Below are 18,267 nucleotides of genomic sequence, written 5' to 3'. Positions count from 1 at the left end.
CTTGAACAGGTCCGTTTCAACTGAGACTCTGCTGTACATTACAACTGCCAATGAGAATCTTCGGTGAACCCGTCTCTTTGAGCTACAGTAACTGCCAGCGATGACCGGCAGCACGAGATCTGCATTTGTGCTACAGCAAAGCCTGAGGAGACCACCAACTCAAAGCTCCAGCAACGACCGTCCACAACGCCCGAATGGCAGCTTGTGTGCTGCATACACAGTGCCTCTAGGTTAAGCCCAACTGCTTTTTGCCAAGCAATAAAAAGGTTAAGCACAGGTTAATTTTGTGGATTTTGTGGTTCACTCTGGCAATGATTGTTGTTGTTGTTGCCTGATCTGGGCTCCCACCCTTCTCAACCAATAACCCAATTTTTTACACTGCCCTTTTGTTTTAAAATTGCTGTTTTACATTCATATTTTTGTACACACTTTATTGAGTTATGGCTTACTGTGTAATATGTAAGAAACAAAGAACACACACTGGGGGTCTAAAGCTGGACCTAATACGCTCCAGACGACAAACTGACAAAAAAACACCGCTAACTAAGTCAGTGAGTGTTTGCTAATACTATGTAACAAAAAGTTTACGGGGTGTTTATAACCATGACCTGTGCAGTGGGATTCACTTCAAATATAGACTAGACCCATACAGAGAAAAGTAGAATGTCCATCAACGTCAGATGTAGATCATATATTCTCATTTGGCCATCCAAATAGGAATGGTATGTCCCATGATCATTGGGACTAGTCCATAACCTAGATTTGTCTGGGTCTTATCTCCAGATGCAGTGAAGACCATTTGAGCAGAAGGATCGTGATGGAATCTGGTACAGTGCAAAGTAAATGAAGTGTAATGAGGTTAAAAAAGGATAGTAGATCAATACAAAAGCTTTAATATAACTTGATCACTCCCTTAGTAAAAACAAGAACAGTGCAAAGATGCAGTCTAAACAAATAACTGCATTTATTCGGCCAACATGTTTCAACCTAAGGGGAACCAAATCCCGCTTTTTTTTTCAGGGCCACAGTCCTTAACGTTTGCTACTGCGTATCAAAAAACGGTGAAAAGTAACTAAAACATATAAAGGATACACCTATGTCTTGATAAGTATCTTAGAGCGGGGCCTCATATTATCCTGAGCAAGGTTCCAGGAGAGGTGAGGTTTGCTCCCTGTACAACACAGATAAAATCGACACTGGTTGATACAGAGGTTTGAAAGATAATTATCAAGACATAGGTGTATCCTTTATATGTTTTAGTTACTTTTCACCGTTTTTTGATCGCGCCTACTGTAGCTGTTGCGCTCTTTCAGTAGCCACAACGGTAATCAAGAGAAAAAAGGCCCAGCCTTTGTAGGAAGCCCAGGGCAGCATTATATCACAAAACCCCTTGAGAAATGCCACTCCCTTCCTCAGAGGCTGCACTCAGGGAATGACAGCTACAGAACATACAGCACACAACCGTGTGCAAACCTTTCTTCAACTCTCATTCAGTGATGGCAGTAGCCATGGAAGGGTGAAGTAGCATGGTATGTACCGAGAGAAGCAAGTCGTGTAAATCATCTGCCCCCTAAGCATTCACCACCCCATAATGTACCTAATACTAAGAAAGGAAAGAATTGAAAATGCAACACGTTACCTGTCCATAACCTGGCTACCTCTCCTACGACTCATTGACTTTATGCTTGTCTTTGGCACTGTTCATCTCTCAGTAAACATGTGGCTAGATTTGCGCTATAGAAATACCACATACATATTTGACAAAATGATTTCTAGTGGGAGCAGGGTGTATGTAGCTTCTGCTGCAGCTGTCATTCGTGGAGGAGCTGAAGGACGGAAAGGAAAATTAAGTATGACTTTGGAGACTTCACAGCATCATTCAGAGTGCATTTACTGTGGGCACTTACAGCTATTTACTGCCAAAATTCCAATTCAGATTGTCTGGAGGGACGCCATAATCTCTCTAGAATTCCATTGTAGACTAATACAGGTCAGACAATGCAATTTCTTCTATTAACAGGCACTATATATGTTATACACAAATTGGAGTGGTTTGGGACATTCAAATTTAGCTTCCTTCTAATTTCCAATTCATTGGCAAAACTAGGACCTGATAAGCCATCGCCCGTCCATAGGGGATGAGGGCCGCCCCCCTTCACCTTTTGCCCCTCGGGAAGTGTGTCTGTCAAGCTGAGCAAAGGTCAGCCTGACAGACACTCTTCATTTTAAGGTCAGGAAGCCCGGAGTTAGACATGCTCTAAATGCATAGGCTGATGCCTGCGTAAGATTAACTTTGCTGGGTTGAGGATAATACAGCTCCTGTGGGCGTTACCTCCTCAGCTCAGCTAAGGTCCTCAAGGCCCGCCCTCTTGTGATGAGGTGGAGTGTCACTCATTGTCTGAGATCTGGGTGTTACAGTTTTAAGCCCTGAAGTGCCCTGGCTGAGTGTCAATCAGTGACAACATGTCACAGAGTGGAGTGGGGTAAGCAGTCTCACTGACCCCATCCCACTCTGTGACAAGGTTGGGACTGCTGTCTTCTCGCCAATGAGAGAAGGCAGCAGTCCCCAACCCTCCTGGGACTTCAGAGGCAGAGCTGCAGGTAAGTGTGATTTTTTTTAAGTTAATGTTTGGTGTGAGCATGTATGTTTGAATATTTGGAAACGAGTGCGGTGAATGATTTGTGTGTGTGCATGTGTGTGAATGCTTGGGTGTGAGGGAGTGTGTCACATCCGCCCACTCCCTCCTAAAACGGTTTTCCAACTCCCAAGTGCATTTTGCAGGAGGATGGGGTGTGAAAGTGGTACTTACTTCTCACCTCATTAGGAGCGACATTAGGACTGCAAAACATTGATAAGATACCTCGCCCAACATGGGTTGATAAATCGATTGCAAAGTGGAAGTTGTCCCCATGTGGCAGCATCCACCTTGTGAATGGCCGCAGGCAGCCTTTAGTTAAATTCAGGCAACCACCATTTACATACCCGTAATGTCAAGCTATGCAGGGCTATTTAATTTTTCCCTTTAAAGGACAGGGGATGTCATTTGCAGGGACTGTGCTTGAGGGATGGAGGCCTGATGTAGCTTGAGAACTCCATCCCTGATTTGTAGGCATATGCAGGTGGCTTGCAAAATGTATCCTGCCTCAGACATATTAATAAGACAGGAAGTTGTGTGACATCTTGTGAATATGCACTTTGCAAATGGACTGATTAGCACATCAGTTGCATCACAAAATGAGGGGTTGGTCACATTCCAGTTGGCGTGCACACACACAACAGCGACTGGCTTGCGTCCTGCACTTTGAAGATCGTGTCCTTAGTTGTGAACGGGGTAAGATATTAAGACGCAAGCGAGTGGAACCTGAGAGGAACTGGTAAATGTATTTGATTATGAATTGTATATGCCTACTGACATTGTGACTTGAACAATTAAGTGGAAATTGCAAGCAGAAAAAAATATTAAAATGAGGAAAACCAAAAAGACTGCACATAAAGCCCTCCCTTGTAACACTTGGAAGTGTCACTAAGAAGTACACATTATTGTGTAGCTGTTGCAGAACTCACACTAGCGCCATGTCCATAGACTTGGGTGTAACGCAAAATAATGATCCCCTTTCCACCTGCAAAACATGAGGAGTAGCCTTCGAATCCCACGTCGAATGCCGGCCATCGGTATACAAAGGGCTTCTGTCTAGCCAAGAAGTGTGGGCTATCCAAGGCGCCCTCGGTATACAGAAGCATGTCCTGTCAGATCTAAGCAAATTACTTCCTTCGCTCCCCTGGTAAATCTCTCCGTCATGCACTCAATCTGTGTTCCATGCTTTGTTTTGTCCTCTTTCAACATATTTCAAGTCCCAGTGTACACTCCCTGCATTGAACTGATTTTAAAAGCCTCGTGGCCCTTCGCTCCATTATGTAACTCATCGAGTTTTTGATGGATCCCTAATAACTTTCTATTCTATATTATCGAATATACTGCCTCCATTTTACATCATTGAATAGCTCCAAGTGTATGCACCATTAAGTTCAAGTAAAAGAGGCGCATTTTCACCCTCATGTCCAAGCAGGTGACGACGGGTATTGACCACTGTGTTCCAGCAGGTGAGGATTGAACATTGTGTAGAAGCAGGAGTGGAAGGATACTCACCAGTGTGCACAAGCAGGCGAGGAGGAATGCAGAACATACCATTCTGGACAAGCATGAGAGCATGAATACTCACCATTGTGAACAAGCAAGTCAGGAAGAATTCCAACCATTGTGTGCAAGCATGGATACTCACCATCGTGTACAAGCATGAGAGCATGAGACAAGCATGAGAGCACGGATACTCCCCATCGTGTACAAGCATGAGAGCATGAGACAAGCATGAGAGCATGAATACTCACAATTGTGAACAAGCAAGTAAGGAAGAATTCCCACCATTGTGTGCAAGCGTGAGAGCATGAGACAAGCATGAGAGCATGGATACTCACCAGTGTGAACAAGCAAGTCAGGATAAATTCCCACCATTTTGTACAAGCATGGATACTCACCATCGTGCACGAGCAGGTGTGGACGAAGCCCGCGCTCCTGCAGAATTCGAAAGGCAGCTGGTGCTGGAGCAATGACTTCATTCTCTGACACATCAAAGCCCAGACGTTGTAACTTCTTCACAAACTCCCCGCGAGTTGCTTGAGTCTCATTGGTGCAGAAACGGAGCTTCAGCCCTGACTTCTTGATTCTGTCTCCAAACACATGGAAGCAAAGAAAACATAGAAGATCAGAGGTTCCAAGAGACTGTAGTGTGCCAGAAACTCAAACTCACCACCTGAACCCTGAATGATCCCCAGGACACAAGTATCAAATTAGAAGTGGCCTCCCCGCCCCCTGCCACCAAGTTAAGCTCTACCCTGTACTACAGCTCAGGGACACGAAAGTTCAGTACTGCAACCTCATGGAGACCACTTGACTCATACCAAGCTGAGCTGTACATGCTAACACGGGCCCCAGCGACCCACAACACGTGACACCAACGTGAACTTACCCAGTACTAAAACATTACGGAGCCCACGCTCACTGACACTCAGTACAGTTGTCCTCGGTGCAGCAGTGTCACAGTCACTCAAACTAAACAAAAATCTATGGGGTGTTACGTGGTACACTAGACCTGCACTCCCATGGGCCACTGGACTCGTATTCACATGGACAATGCATCTACATTCACAAGGACACGAACTCCACTCACAGCAAAATCCATCTGAACTCAAATGGACAATGTACCTGCACTGATGGAGCACTATGCCTGCAGTCACATAGGGTACTACATCTGCCAACACAAGTACAATGTACCAGCACTCATAAGGGGACTACACGTTAAACCTGCGCTCACTATGGACCCAGTGCCTTCATTCAAATGGACATTATAACTGTACTTACCAGGGTCACTGCTACTGCACTTACGGGGCATCAGACCAGCACTCATATAGGATACTGGCCCTCTGCTTGCATGGGAGGCTCTGCAAAACTCACCTCTTCCACTGACAGGGCCACTGTGCCTGCAGTCTAACAGGGCACGTATAGAATTATACCTGCATGTACTCACTTAGGCCCTGTGGTCGAAGTGGGCGGGTTCAGCATGGCACTGTGTGCCCCAACTTCTTTATTTCAATAGATTCTGTTCCCCTACTTTTTTATTTTCAAAATGCATCCCAGGACTGCAGAAATGGCGGCCAAGGCCTATAGATGAGGCCCGGCAGTTCAGGTCCGGTGGGACGAGCAAAGAAGGAAAAGGACTCGGTCTCTTTTCCTTCTTGCCCAGAGAAGACAAGGGCAGTGTCCACTTCTCTTGCTCTGCCGCTGTCAGCTGCCCCTCTCTCTTTCTTACTCTCATTCCCTCTCTCTGTCTCGCTCCTCCTCACTTAGAAACCCAAGAAATGGTTCTCACCCTCTCTTTCCTCCTTTCGTTTATTTGTTTCCCTGTGAAATGGATCTTTTTATGACATTTTTCTATTCCAAAGTGCAGCCTCAGGAATAAAAGGTTCCAAATATGAAAAATAAAAAAATATTGAAATAATGCAAGGCAGAGTGGTTGCAAAATATCCAGGTTAATTTTATTCACACCAAAACACATTAGTGCCACTTTACAGAGTTTGCCAGTGAAACGCTACTTTTTTCTTGTCTGTTTGAACAGCATTGTATTCCCCAGGTGGGGAAGTGCACAAAATTCAGGAGGTACTGCAATGTCTGATTTATGGGTGGATTGGAAAACAAAATGTGTACCTCTGCTCTGTGTTCACAGATGTGGTCTTTTTAAACGAAACTGCTAACGTTTTGTAAGGATAAAAGCAATAGGAATTAAAATGGGTCCCTTCTGGGCCCTGTAGTCCTGTCCTTAACTTTTCAGGCAAAAAAACTCACTGATTTCTGAATGGTGAGTGTAAAAGTGTTAAGGTAACCATGTTGTTCGTTCCTAAATTTCACATGCTTTACCTAATCTTGCATTCCCTATGAGTGTTTGCTTTCTCCAGGATGTTGTTATTTTTTTTACCAGGCAGCATATTGCTCGTCTAGTTTGAATTGAGTTGAATACAGGTAATTATAGGGGGCACAACTGAGTTGTAGTTGAAGGCACTGCAAGTTTCTCTCAGTGGGGCAGTATGGTGTTCAGTGGGGGAGAGGATGTGGCACTATGGCCAAAGCTGCCGGATTTTTGACTGGGGGACCGGTTCAGCCTTCAAGACCAGTTCCCCAGACCACTTTCCGGGTGGAGCACATTCCCGTGCTAGACCTTAGAAGGCCTGGTGTCTTAGCACCAGCTAGTGAACCCTAGAGGTGAGAAGTGTGGGTTACTCTTGAAGGCCTGTACACTACAATCCATACTGAAGTTCACCTCCAGTTTCGCGGGCAGGCCTATTAAGCAACACACCCTAGAGCAACAGTGACTCTGTCACTGAGGTCGCAGGACCCTTGAGAAGGGCCACCTCTAGGGCGGGGCAACTGGTGTAACCACACCTGGCGCTGACTTTGGCTGGGGGCGTCTAAAAGCTCTTGGTGCCTCCTTTCTGGCTACCAGCAACTTTCAGCTACAATAAAAATGTTATGATAACTCCGGTGATAAATGTTCTTCCTAGAGAGAGAGATTAGAGTTTTGTCTAGTGGAAGTTTTTTACTCATGGAAAGGTAATGCAGAGGGTTAATGTGCCTGCTGCAAAGAACATGTACCATGCAGATCACAAAGTGCACATAATGTAAATAGGTCAGTGGGTTACTGCTTTTGCCAGAGCGATCCTTTTGTTACTTGCAGTAAATAAGTAAAAATCGTAACCTAGAACAGTGAGCTATTAACTGTCATCTAAGAGCTACATGCAAACTGCAGGGTATAAATGAGAGCATTATGCGTTTTCCCCCCCAGTCTTTAATTATCCGAATGTTGCAAAAAGAGTTCTTTTGGATAGAAATCAATTCAGATTATTATGAGAGCCTCTCAACCATGGTTTTACGTTTTAAATTCTGAGCTTCTGTTTCTCCAGACCAATCACTTTTAATCTATACTGCCTACTAGTATGGCTGTCATGTGGCTCCTACACCTTCTAGTCCTTAATCTTATGTGACATTTCCTATACAGTGATTTACACATGTATGATTGATTAAGAGTGTGGTTATGGAAGCTGGAGGGGCACTGTTAAAGGGTGGTAGTGAGGGAATCCATGGCAGAGGGAGTCATTGGGGGGAACCAGAAAACATTGTTGCACAGGGCTCCACCAGAGCTAAAGCCAGCCCTGCTCTTCAGGCCAGTCCGCCTCACCCTTTGGTACCTCCTTTGGCCTTGATTCAGCAGTAGTTGCTGCTACTCGCCAGGGATCAGCAATGCAGGATTTGCACACACACCAAACTAAGTTCACAGTCTCTCTTCTTAATGCACAAGCACTTTTAATATGTGCTGCCTGTTTTGGGGTCAATGGAATTATGCAATGGAGGACATAACTATGGCGCAGAGTTGACCAAATTATGCAGCAAAAAAAAAGCTGCAGCGTAATGCAGTATATTTTCTGATACTTTATTATTTTTACACTTTTACACATGCTAACAATCTCACGAAAGATTTTTCCTTATTAGTACCAGTATAACATGCAAATACAGCAGTGAGAAAGGTAACCAGTCATCCTTTGCAAAGGGCCCTCTACTTCGCAGCCTCACAAGTCAAATGTTTGAGTAACCTTTGAACCGTTTGAGCTACAATTTATTAGTTAAAATTGTCAGATTATGCAGCAGATGATGTATTACGTAGCAAATATGAAAGAGCCGTATTATATAGAAAACATTTGCAAACTAGGATATTTAGCCTTTCGTGTTTGAACTGCTCTTGTGGAAAAAAGGAGGTGAAGTGCTGATGATCAACTCCATGGCAAATGGCTTCTGCTTTCACCTTTAAACATATTTGGGACATTCTGTGATTGGAAACATCCCACTCTGTGAATGTATTTTAATGTCAATAACTCATATTAAACGGTAAATAATCATGTATATTCATTGGTTGAATTAAGTAACATAAGCAGCAACTAATAAGCAGTGAAATGCCAAACAAATACTAAAAATTGAATTGATTTGAGCATTCTGGCCACACCTGACTCCGCCCACTGATTCAATCCTCAGGTTATTCCCACCCTCTGATTCTCCACCCACAGTTCACCTACTTCTCCCCCCACTTCAATCCCTGCTTAGGTGACTAGTCTTGAATTCATAGAAGAGAGCGCAGGACGAGCGATGAACATTCCCTTCCCCTAATAGAAGGGTCACTTGGCTACAAATGATGTTTCATTTTGGCTGCAGGACGGTTAGAGCCAGTGAGATAGGGTGACCAGACGTCCCGAATTTTCCCTGACAGTCCCGGTTTTCAAAGGACCGCCTCAGTGTCCCGACAGTTTACTTAATTTTAAATCAATTTCCAGGTTTTTAGGACAATTGTCGGTTCATCCGGCAAAGCAGAATTGCAACATATGTTTCGCGCCTCCGAAGAGTGAAATTACTCATGTAATTTATGTTTTGACATCTAGGCAGCACAGGAGGTCAGCTGCATGTGCCCACAAGAAAGGAGGCAAAGTGGGGAGGAGGCAGGGGGCTCAAGGGGAAGGTCCTGCCATGGCTAATGTTTTGTAAATGTGGCCTTCTCAATGTGTGTGCCAATATATATATATATATATATATATATATATATATATATATATATATATATATATATATATATATATATATATATATATATATATATATATATATATATATATATATATATATATATATATATATATTCACTGAAAAAACCATAGGTTATAGACCATATAAAGTTAGGAATTAGCATTTAGAAAACCTTATTTTACTCACACAAAACCATTGAAATTCCATATATAGTTAGTTGCACTAACTATATATCGCGCACCCGCAATCCACTGCTGATGATGTCACATATTACATCATTCATGACATGGTCAGTGACATCACTGATGACATCACTGATGACATCTCAAATGACATCACTGATGACATCATCTAGTGTCTGTGTGTTTTTGTAAAGTTTAAATACGTTTTACATATTGAAGAATGACTGGATGGATGGAAGACTGAGTGTGTGTGTGGCTGGCTGGGAGGTGTGTGACGCTGTGCATATTAATGTGTACTTGTATCAGTGATTGTATAAGAGAGTAAGTATGTGTTAGTATATGTGTGAAAAGTATGGTGTTCTGTGTTTAACTATAGATGAGGAAATCGAAGTGTGATTGATTCTTCACAGGACTGACTAGGTGTATGAGTGCATATGATAGTGTTCTAATAATAACTGACTGTATGTATGAGTAATTGTATGGGTGATTGAGTGAATGTGTGTGTAGACGTACGAATCAGTGAGTGCGTATGTAGTAACTGGTATTGGTGTGTCATGATGTCATCAGTGATGTCATTTGAGATGTCATCAGTGATGTCATTTCAGATGTCATTAGTGATGTCATCAGTGATGTCACTGAAGTATGGTGTTCTGTGTTTAACTGTATAGATGAAGAAATGGAAGTGTGATTGATTCTTTACAGGACTGACTTGGTGTGTGAGTAACTCCATGGATGAGTGGCAGTGTGTGACTGTCTGCATAGGTGTATGAGTGGATATGATAGTGTTGTAATAATGAGTGACTGTATGTATGAGTGATTGTATGGGTGAATGAGTGAATGTGTGTGTAGACGTAGGAATCAGTGAGTGCGTATGTAGTAACTGGTATTGGTGTGTCATGATGTCATCAGTGATATCATTTGAGATGTCATCAGTGATGTCATCAGTGATGTCATTTGAGATGTCATCAGTGATGTCATCAGTGATGTCACTGACCATGTCATGAATGATGTAATATGTGACATCATCAGCAGTGGATTGCGGGTGCGCGATATATAGTTAGTGCAACTAACTATATATGGAATTTCAATGGTTTTGTGTGAGTAAAATAAGGTTTTCTAAATGCTAATTCCTAACTATATATGGTCTATAACCTATGGTTTTTTCAGTGAATTTTCAAGGTTTTGTAAATGCTAATTCCTAACTATATATGGTCTATAACCTATGGTTTTTTCAGTGAATTTCATTGGTTTTTTAACAGCTAATATCTGTAGCTGTAAAATGTATTCTTCTTTAAATCCCAAAAATATATTTTATATGTTTATTAATAATTTTTTTTTAAAATATTTTTTTTTCTTCGTTCCCGCTTCGCGAATCGGGAAGCTTCCCGTTAGCTGACCTTGATGCCGCGAAATAGACCGCGAGCCGGTAAACGTTTCTTTACCGCAACTGCCGCGTTAGAAAACAACATCATGACGCCTCCCGTCCGCATGACGTTTCACGTTGTCGCGTGATACGTCATATGACGTGCTACGTTAGCGAACTGGTACGCTTACCGAGTCGCAAAGCACAGGTTTCTGGAAGCAAAGCGGGAGGCCCTGCAAAGCGCTTAACGTAAACACAGCAGGTCATGTGACTTGGTAATAACACTTTTCATTGGTTCATTTCACTTTTGGTTTCCTAATGATGTAAGACTAGGTCATATAATCTAAAATGAACACTTTTCATTGGTTGAGAACTATTGTTTTTCCCAAATGATGAAAATCCCTCCTTCTTTCCTCACTCTGACTTTCATCATTGTGAGAGAAAGACCCTTTGTTACCAGTGAGCAATGGCTTCTTTAGTAGCTTCAGCTGGTGCTTCCCCACCACCTCCACCACCTCCAAGGAAGAGTGGACCACCTGCTCAAGTTATAATTCAGCAAGAAGAGGAAGAAGAGGAACAGGACGACGAGCACGAAGAGAGGCACTTTTTGCCTGAGGAGCCCAGGACGTCTCACCGGAAAGAAAACTTCATTTGGCAATTTTTTTAAATTCCCAAAGGTCAGAAAAAAGTAAATGCAAGATACGTAACTTGCCTTATATGTCAAGATAGACTGTCCAGAGGGACCGACAAAAAATACAGTTTCGGAAACTACACAATGCATCGCCATATGACTAGGTGGCATCCTAACAACTACAGTGCTGCACAGTTTCGTAACGACCTAGATAATCTCCCTATTATGGCCAGAAGATCTGTTGTACCGGAAGTAACGGGACCAGAGGGCAGGGAGATGGTGCCAAATATTCAAACGAGATTTCATGAAGTAAAACACGTCTGCGTACATTGCAGTGGATTCATTTGCTACGGAGAAAGAAGCATCACTCTGATCAACAGAGCTATTGACTATCATATGCAAGTTTGTACGAAACGCCCCAAATAATAAATACTTTTTTTTTGTTTTGTTGCTCCTGTTGAGCCCTTTACAATGAATCGTTTTCATTGCCCCCTGCAAGAAAAACCCAAAAAATATAAAACTGTTCAGAAAAATTCAAAAAAAGTAAAAAAATGTTCAGAAAAATAATAAAAAAAATATAAAACAACAAAAACAATAAAAAAAAAAGTTCTTTTCAGAACTACCTCCCCGTTATTAAAAAATTGGTACAATATTTGGAACTGTGCCAACCTCTATTTCTCGTAGTACGCTTCCCAGTTCGCTCGCCGGTACGCGAACCGGAAGCGAACCAAAAACAGTAAGTATAAGGGAAGGAAACAGACACTTATGTTAAAAGAAAGACAGCTATAGGGGAGTAAACTAGAGATACTATTACCCGTAATCCACTGCTGATGATGTCACATATTACATCATTCATGACATGCTCAGTGACATCATCAGCAGAGGATTGCGGGTTTTTTGGCAACGTGCCTTATCCACGGTTTAATAACGCTGCCTTTTGCTTTATATAAGTTTTCAAATTGTATGAAATATATACCAATAGGTCGTTATGAACCTTTAGGTAGTGCTTTTCTTCATGAGGTCTGGTCGCTTCCATACACATACAGATGTTTCAAAGATGATCAAGAAGTTTATCTGAATGGAGAGGAATGCACTGAGACGCCAGATCATTCACTAATGTGTAGGCACATACAGTTACACGGTTCATGCAACAAACACCGACCAAATATGGCTTGCGTGTTGCAAGGCACGCCAGTTCCTGCTATCATCCCCACGTTCAAGTTGTTGGAAAATGGTAGTTATTTGATGCTCAATAATGAAGATTGTTCTGGGTTAATTAAAAGTATTCCTTTTATCGTAACAGTAAGTGAACGGGTTATTTGCTGCAGAAATGTTCTATTTCCTCCCACACATGAACATAGGGAGTTTTCAATCTGGCCACAAATACCAACCTTGGGAGCAGATTTCAACGGCATGGCAAGAATAAGAGCTCTTTTGTCTCAGAGAGAGGTGGCCTTGAGTTCGGCCCGTGAAACTTTCGTGCTTCACATAGCGAACACCCGTACAGAGGTGCAGACCCTTTTCAATAGTGATTCGCCTTTCCATTTCAGCAAGATGGTTCGGACTATCTTTAACGCGTCCTCCACAAAGGCCCTGGCGCACTTTTTTAAAGTTGTTACCAGTGGTCTCGTGACTTCATTTGAGAAAATCTTTGGAGTCATCCCTGCTTTCTTTCATTCTATTTTTTCCACTGTGCTTCGTGGATTGCCATTTTTACTTGCATTACCAGCGGACGCTCTTGTGCTTTTTTACATTTTTAAATATGGATGTCCCTCCTGTGCAAGCTCCCGCCCTGCAGCTGCTGACACTGTTCCGCAATCGCATGCTAGAATATTATGGCACAATGCCGTTGGCGATATTAAGCACGGCATATGGATTATCTTTTCGATTCTGCTACTTCACCTGTGTCCAGCCTGTATTTCACTGCCTGACCTGTGATTTCGATTGGGCCATTGATTTGTGTCTCTGCGGACCGGATTCTCCTGACGTCGACTTTAATCAGCTGATGACTCCTATCATTACTCACGAGTTGGTTTGTCCTGGCGAAAGGATTATGGCTGTGGCATTGATGCATGGACTAATTGGTCCCTGGAATTTACTGGCGGCAACACAGTCTTTCTTGGAACAGAGCTTTCTTGAAAACCCACCGAGCTGTCCTCTGATGGTGATAGAGGATCCGGTGCTGGGAGAGCACGTATGTTCTTTTCCGCTTTTAAATTGGATGGCTGAACTCTTTTCGGATGAAGACGGTGACTTCCTATTGGAGGCTGTTGCAGCTTATTTTGCATACACAGTTATGTCATAGACCTTTTTCATGTTTGATATGCTGAGTACTAGCATTTCATTGACAATTCATTGACTTATTTGTCAAGTTTTTATTATTTAGCTTGCCTATTGGCTTAAGACTCGATAAAGTACTTGGCTGTTTTATTTTTCTTTAGCATTAAATTTTCCTAGTTTTTAATGTTTTACCTTGCGGACCGTCCACATATAAAGTTGCAATCTGCTCTCATGAGATGGCACTTCTATTATCTTATTCAGTTCGTTTCCGGATCATGGGGAGGTGTCATCTAGGTCCTGGATATCTTTACACCGTGTTAAGTTAGCATGGGCTCATTACCGGTTTAAACGCCATTTTTCCTTTTTTGCAACTTCTGCACACGACACTTAGTTGTTGCTTTAGCTTTCAACCTAGTAGTTCATCGTGGTTTACATGAGAATAATATGTTATTGCTCTACTATCTGCTTTGCTTGTTAAACTATATCTGTACAGCGAGTGCTGAAGTTTCAAGAACAACACGATACAGAATTGTTATGAGGTCTGATCTGCACGACTTCATACTCATAACATAAGTGCAGCTTCTGCCAATTCTGGGCATGAGGCGGGTTTTATATTGCTTTACCGAACACACATACACAACAGTTGATGCGGTTCACATGAAGAGAGAGCTGGTGTATGCTGATGTGATTCCTTCAAATCTAAGACACTAAAGTATGGGCACGCCCTAAACCAACACAAACAGACCTTCTTAGCAAATAATATAATATGTGTATTAGGGAGGGTGAGATATAAGCAGCCGCGGGCCGTGGAGGGAGTTACGGTGGGGCAGGGAGGCGGGGAGGGGCAGGGTGGAGCCCTCTCCACCCTGCCCCTCCCCCTCCCCGCCTCCCTGCCCCACCGTAACTCCCTCCACGGCCCGTGGCTGCTTATAAGTGTTGATAACTCTTATTCATTTACAGCATGTTAACATACTGTCACCATTCGCTTTTTATGTACTAGTAACTATGCTGGTAATTTTGCTACTGATAATATGTGTACTTGTATTATCTAAGATACTACGCCTGAGAAGACGGCATTAGTAAATAAACATTTCAAATACACATGTGTTCTTCTTAACTCCATGTTCTGGTTTCTAAGAAATATATAACGACCGACTGTTCATGAGTTCCACGTATCCTGAGGTACTATAAGTTCATATTCTGGATTGTCTAAACATTGAGAGTTTGTTATATCCAATGTGACACTGTACCTAGCTTGCTAAGGGGTTTTTGATTACTAACGTGAGTTTTGGGGCACCCTAATTCGCCGAGGTTCCAATCCTCTGTCCACAGTTCTGTGTGAGAACAGAAACCCTGCGACAGGGGCACCCCCGACCCTTGCTGGAGCTTCATCACACTTGCGATACAACTCCAGCAATGCGCCACCTTTACGGCACAGATACATCACGCATCTGTGCTGTTTTTGCCCCATGATGCGCCGCATTGTAAATGCAGCACACCATAGGTGACGGAACAGCGGCACAGAATGACTAACACATCCCTGGTGATGCGCCAGTCATCATAAATCTATCCCTATGCTTCTTATCTTGTTCGAGATGAACCGCCATATGTATCATCAAAGTTTTTTGCATTTCCTAAATAGCGAACTTTAAGGAATAAATAGCGATTCTTTACCATTCCTAGTTTGCGATGAGCTATTTGCTAATTACAAATTACCCATTCATTTCCTTCATTTCCATAGGGCGGTTGGACTCACTTTTAGCTCGAACGGCTGAATGGATTTCCACGAAACTTGGCAAAATTGTAGGGACTGGTAGCCCGATGTGCCTTTGCTATGTCTCAAGATATATGCTCCAGTGGTTTTTACGAAAATTAACTTTGAAAAATATATATTGGGCTACATTGGCCTATATATATGTTGGAGCCCAAATGTAGCCCAATGTAGCCCAATGAAGCCCAATGTAGCCCAATGTAGCCCAAAGATGGCCGCCAGAGACAAAAAAAACAAATGTAGCCCAAATATCAGCCAGATGTAGCCCAACTATAGCCCAGTGACAGAATGACCAATCAGCTTCGCAAACCTCCGTTACGCGAAGCGGAGCGCTGTTACAGATATATATCTTTTTTTGAACGTTAATTTCTCAAAATCCACTGGAGCACATATATTGAGACCTAGCAAAGGCACATCGGGCTACCAGTCCCTAATATTTTACCAAGTTTCGTGCAAATCCATTCAGCCGTTCGATTATTATTATTATTTTTTTCTTTTGCCCCGCGGGGCCCTTTTAAAACCTCCACATCAAACCTAGGGGGTCAGCGAGGATCTACTATGCCCCCTTATGGTCATTTGCCCCTTCGCTTTGGCCTCCTCTTGTCTCTCGATCCTACCGAGAGACAAGATGGCGGCCGCTACGGACTGTTTGGAATGTTTACAGACGCCGGAGAACCAATCAGCTTCGCTTCACAAAGCTCCGTTGCGCGAAAAGTCCGCAAACCGGAGCGCTTCCCGGTCCGCTGTTACAGATATATATCTTTTTTTGAACGTTAATTTCTCAAAATCCACTGAAGCACATATATTGAGACCTACAAAAGGCACATCGGGCTACCAGTCCCTACAATTTTGCCAAGTTTCGTGCAAATCCATTCAGCCGTTCGGGCTAAAAGTGAGGCCAACCGCCCTATGGAAAACTCAATGTTAAAAACACGTTTTGGGACCCCCCTTTTTTCTCAGCCCCCCCTTGACGAACCCCCCCCAAATTTCCAGGGGCTGCTCAGAAACAAAATGTTCCATTTTCCAGAAAATTTCAGCCAATTCCGTCCACAAACGCCAAAGTTATTAGACATAGAATTTTCAAAAATCCCATAGAGAAAAAATCCTAACTATATATACCTACTGGCGACCGCCAGTAGGTAATATATATATATATATATATATATATATATATATATATATATATATATATATATATATATATGTATATATATATATATATATATATATATATATACATATGAACGAAAAAGAGGTGAGCTCTCAGTGTGCATTTGTCATAGCCAAGGAAGAAGAGGCGTAGAGCCTCGAAACGCGTCGGCTTGCTGTTACTTTGAGGGCAGTCAGAAGGCAAGCAGCATGAGGCGAAAGACCGGAGGGTAAAGAGCCCCGTAGTGTGCGCTCCCGCTGCTTCAGGGCACTTTGGGATGAAATATATATATACATATACACATACATAGCTACGTTTAGAACTGGCCTTCTTTTGCTCTGTGAAAGAAAAAGAGAAACTACACCAGTTAAATGCAGATTTTAGAGGTGCTTGTCGAAAGGAGAACATGCTTTTGCATTCTGCTTTGCAGGATGAGTTAATATATATATATATATCATTATCACTGTAGAAATAAATAAACACACATACAAACAAGCACCCTCACCCCACCTCTACATAAAATCTAGGACCAGCCAGATATCCAGTATTGGCAGCCATTAGTCCTATTTCTATGTCTGGCCGCTCCCTGTTTTTGCCTATGAAAACCTGGTCCCCCTACAGTGTTAGATTTACTGCATAAACGCCCTTCAGAGCTCGTTGTCCCCTTTGAGCAGGTGGTTAATTCTGTGTGACTAATGGCCGCCGAGCACACCACACACACGTCCCGCGGGACGAGCAGTGGTGGGAGAGTCACTCTCAAGGTGAGTCGGCTGGTGCAGGAGAGCAGCCGGGAAATAATTGCTGCTAATGAACAGTGATGTGCCCTTCTCAGAAGAGTAAGCACTGGGTGGGACAGAAGCACTGAGCAGGCAGATGGCAGCTGTCAGTTCAGACACAACACCAAAAGCCACCACACCAGAACCATTCCCAGAGACCGACGACCTTTCATTGAAGACACCTTTTGAAGCAGACTGCCCGAGGGCCGGGCTGGGCTGCAGAAGAATCAGAGCCTGTGAATGTAGGCCCGAGAACCCACGCCATGATGGTACAGGCTAGCACAGTTCAACACAGACATACACCACTCGCTCCCAAAATGCAACTATCAACCCATTCAAGTACACTCTGCCTTCAAAATGTACTGCAGGCCAGTGTGGACAATATAAAACACTGAACACCTTCCTTCTGCACAGAATGATCTTCGGGACCACTTTGTAGGTGTAGGAATCCCCAACACGCAACCTAGCCTGGAGGAGTACAAGTCCATGTAAGACTCAGTGGCACAGCACTGATGTGTACAATACACTTCTGACTCAGCCTGCTCTACATGAGTACACTACACAGCTATTTAGGCGCAGACGAACCTGACAAAGGACGACCAACATAAGGCCTTATAGGACTGTGGCGGACGAGCATCATATTGAAATGCACGGTCTGCTCTGCCAGGGTGCAAGAGCGCAGAGGACTATGCATCGTCCTGCTGAAGTCTGCATAGAACAGACACACATTTGCTCCACGCAAGCATGAGGTCATACATTACTAATTGGCCCTATAGAAATGTGTAAACGGAGGCATGGTGATAGCTTTCTAAATACAATAAGGAAAAATAAATTAAAATCAGGTCTTTCCTCGCTTCCCAGCCATGCACTATAATATTGTCTCAAGCTACATACGGTATAAGCGGTAATCAGTGAACACGTCTTTTCAACCACGACTT

General features: G+C 43.1%; 1 protein-coding gene across 1 annotated transcript in view; it reads right to left on the bottom strand.

Annotated features, from left to right (window-relative positions):
* LHPP (phospholysine phosphohistidine inorganic pyrophosphate phosphatase) overlaps nt 1-18,267 on the bottom strand; it is a 297,450-nt gene that overhangs the window by 111,768 nt on the left and 167,415 nt on the right. The window contains exon 2 of the mRNA XM_078644023.1: nt 4,535-4,722. Within this exon, the coding sequence (XP_078500149.1) occupies nt 4,535-4,722 (188 nt within the window). The remainder of the gene's footprint in view (nt 1-4,534; nt 4,723-18,267) is intronic.

The sequence above is a fragment of the Lissotriton helveticus genome, chromosome 5_1, assembly GCF_964261635.1.
Source record: "Lissotriton helveticus chromosome 5_1, aLisHel1.1, whole genome shotgun sequence".
NCBI classification, from domain to species: domain Eukaryota; kingdom Metazoa; phylum Chordata; class Amphibia; order Caudata; family Salamandridae; genus Lissotriton; species Lissotriton helveticus.
The sequence above is the reverse complement of the archived record's forward strand: the minus strand, read 5'-3'. Positions and strand labels throughout refer to the sequence as shown.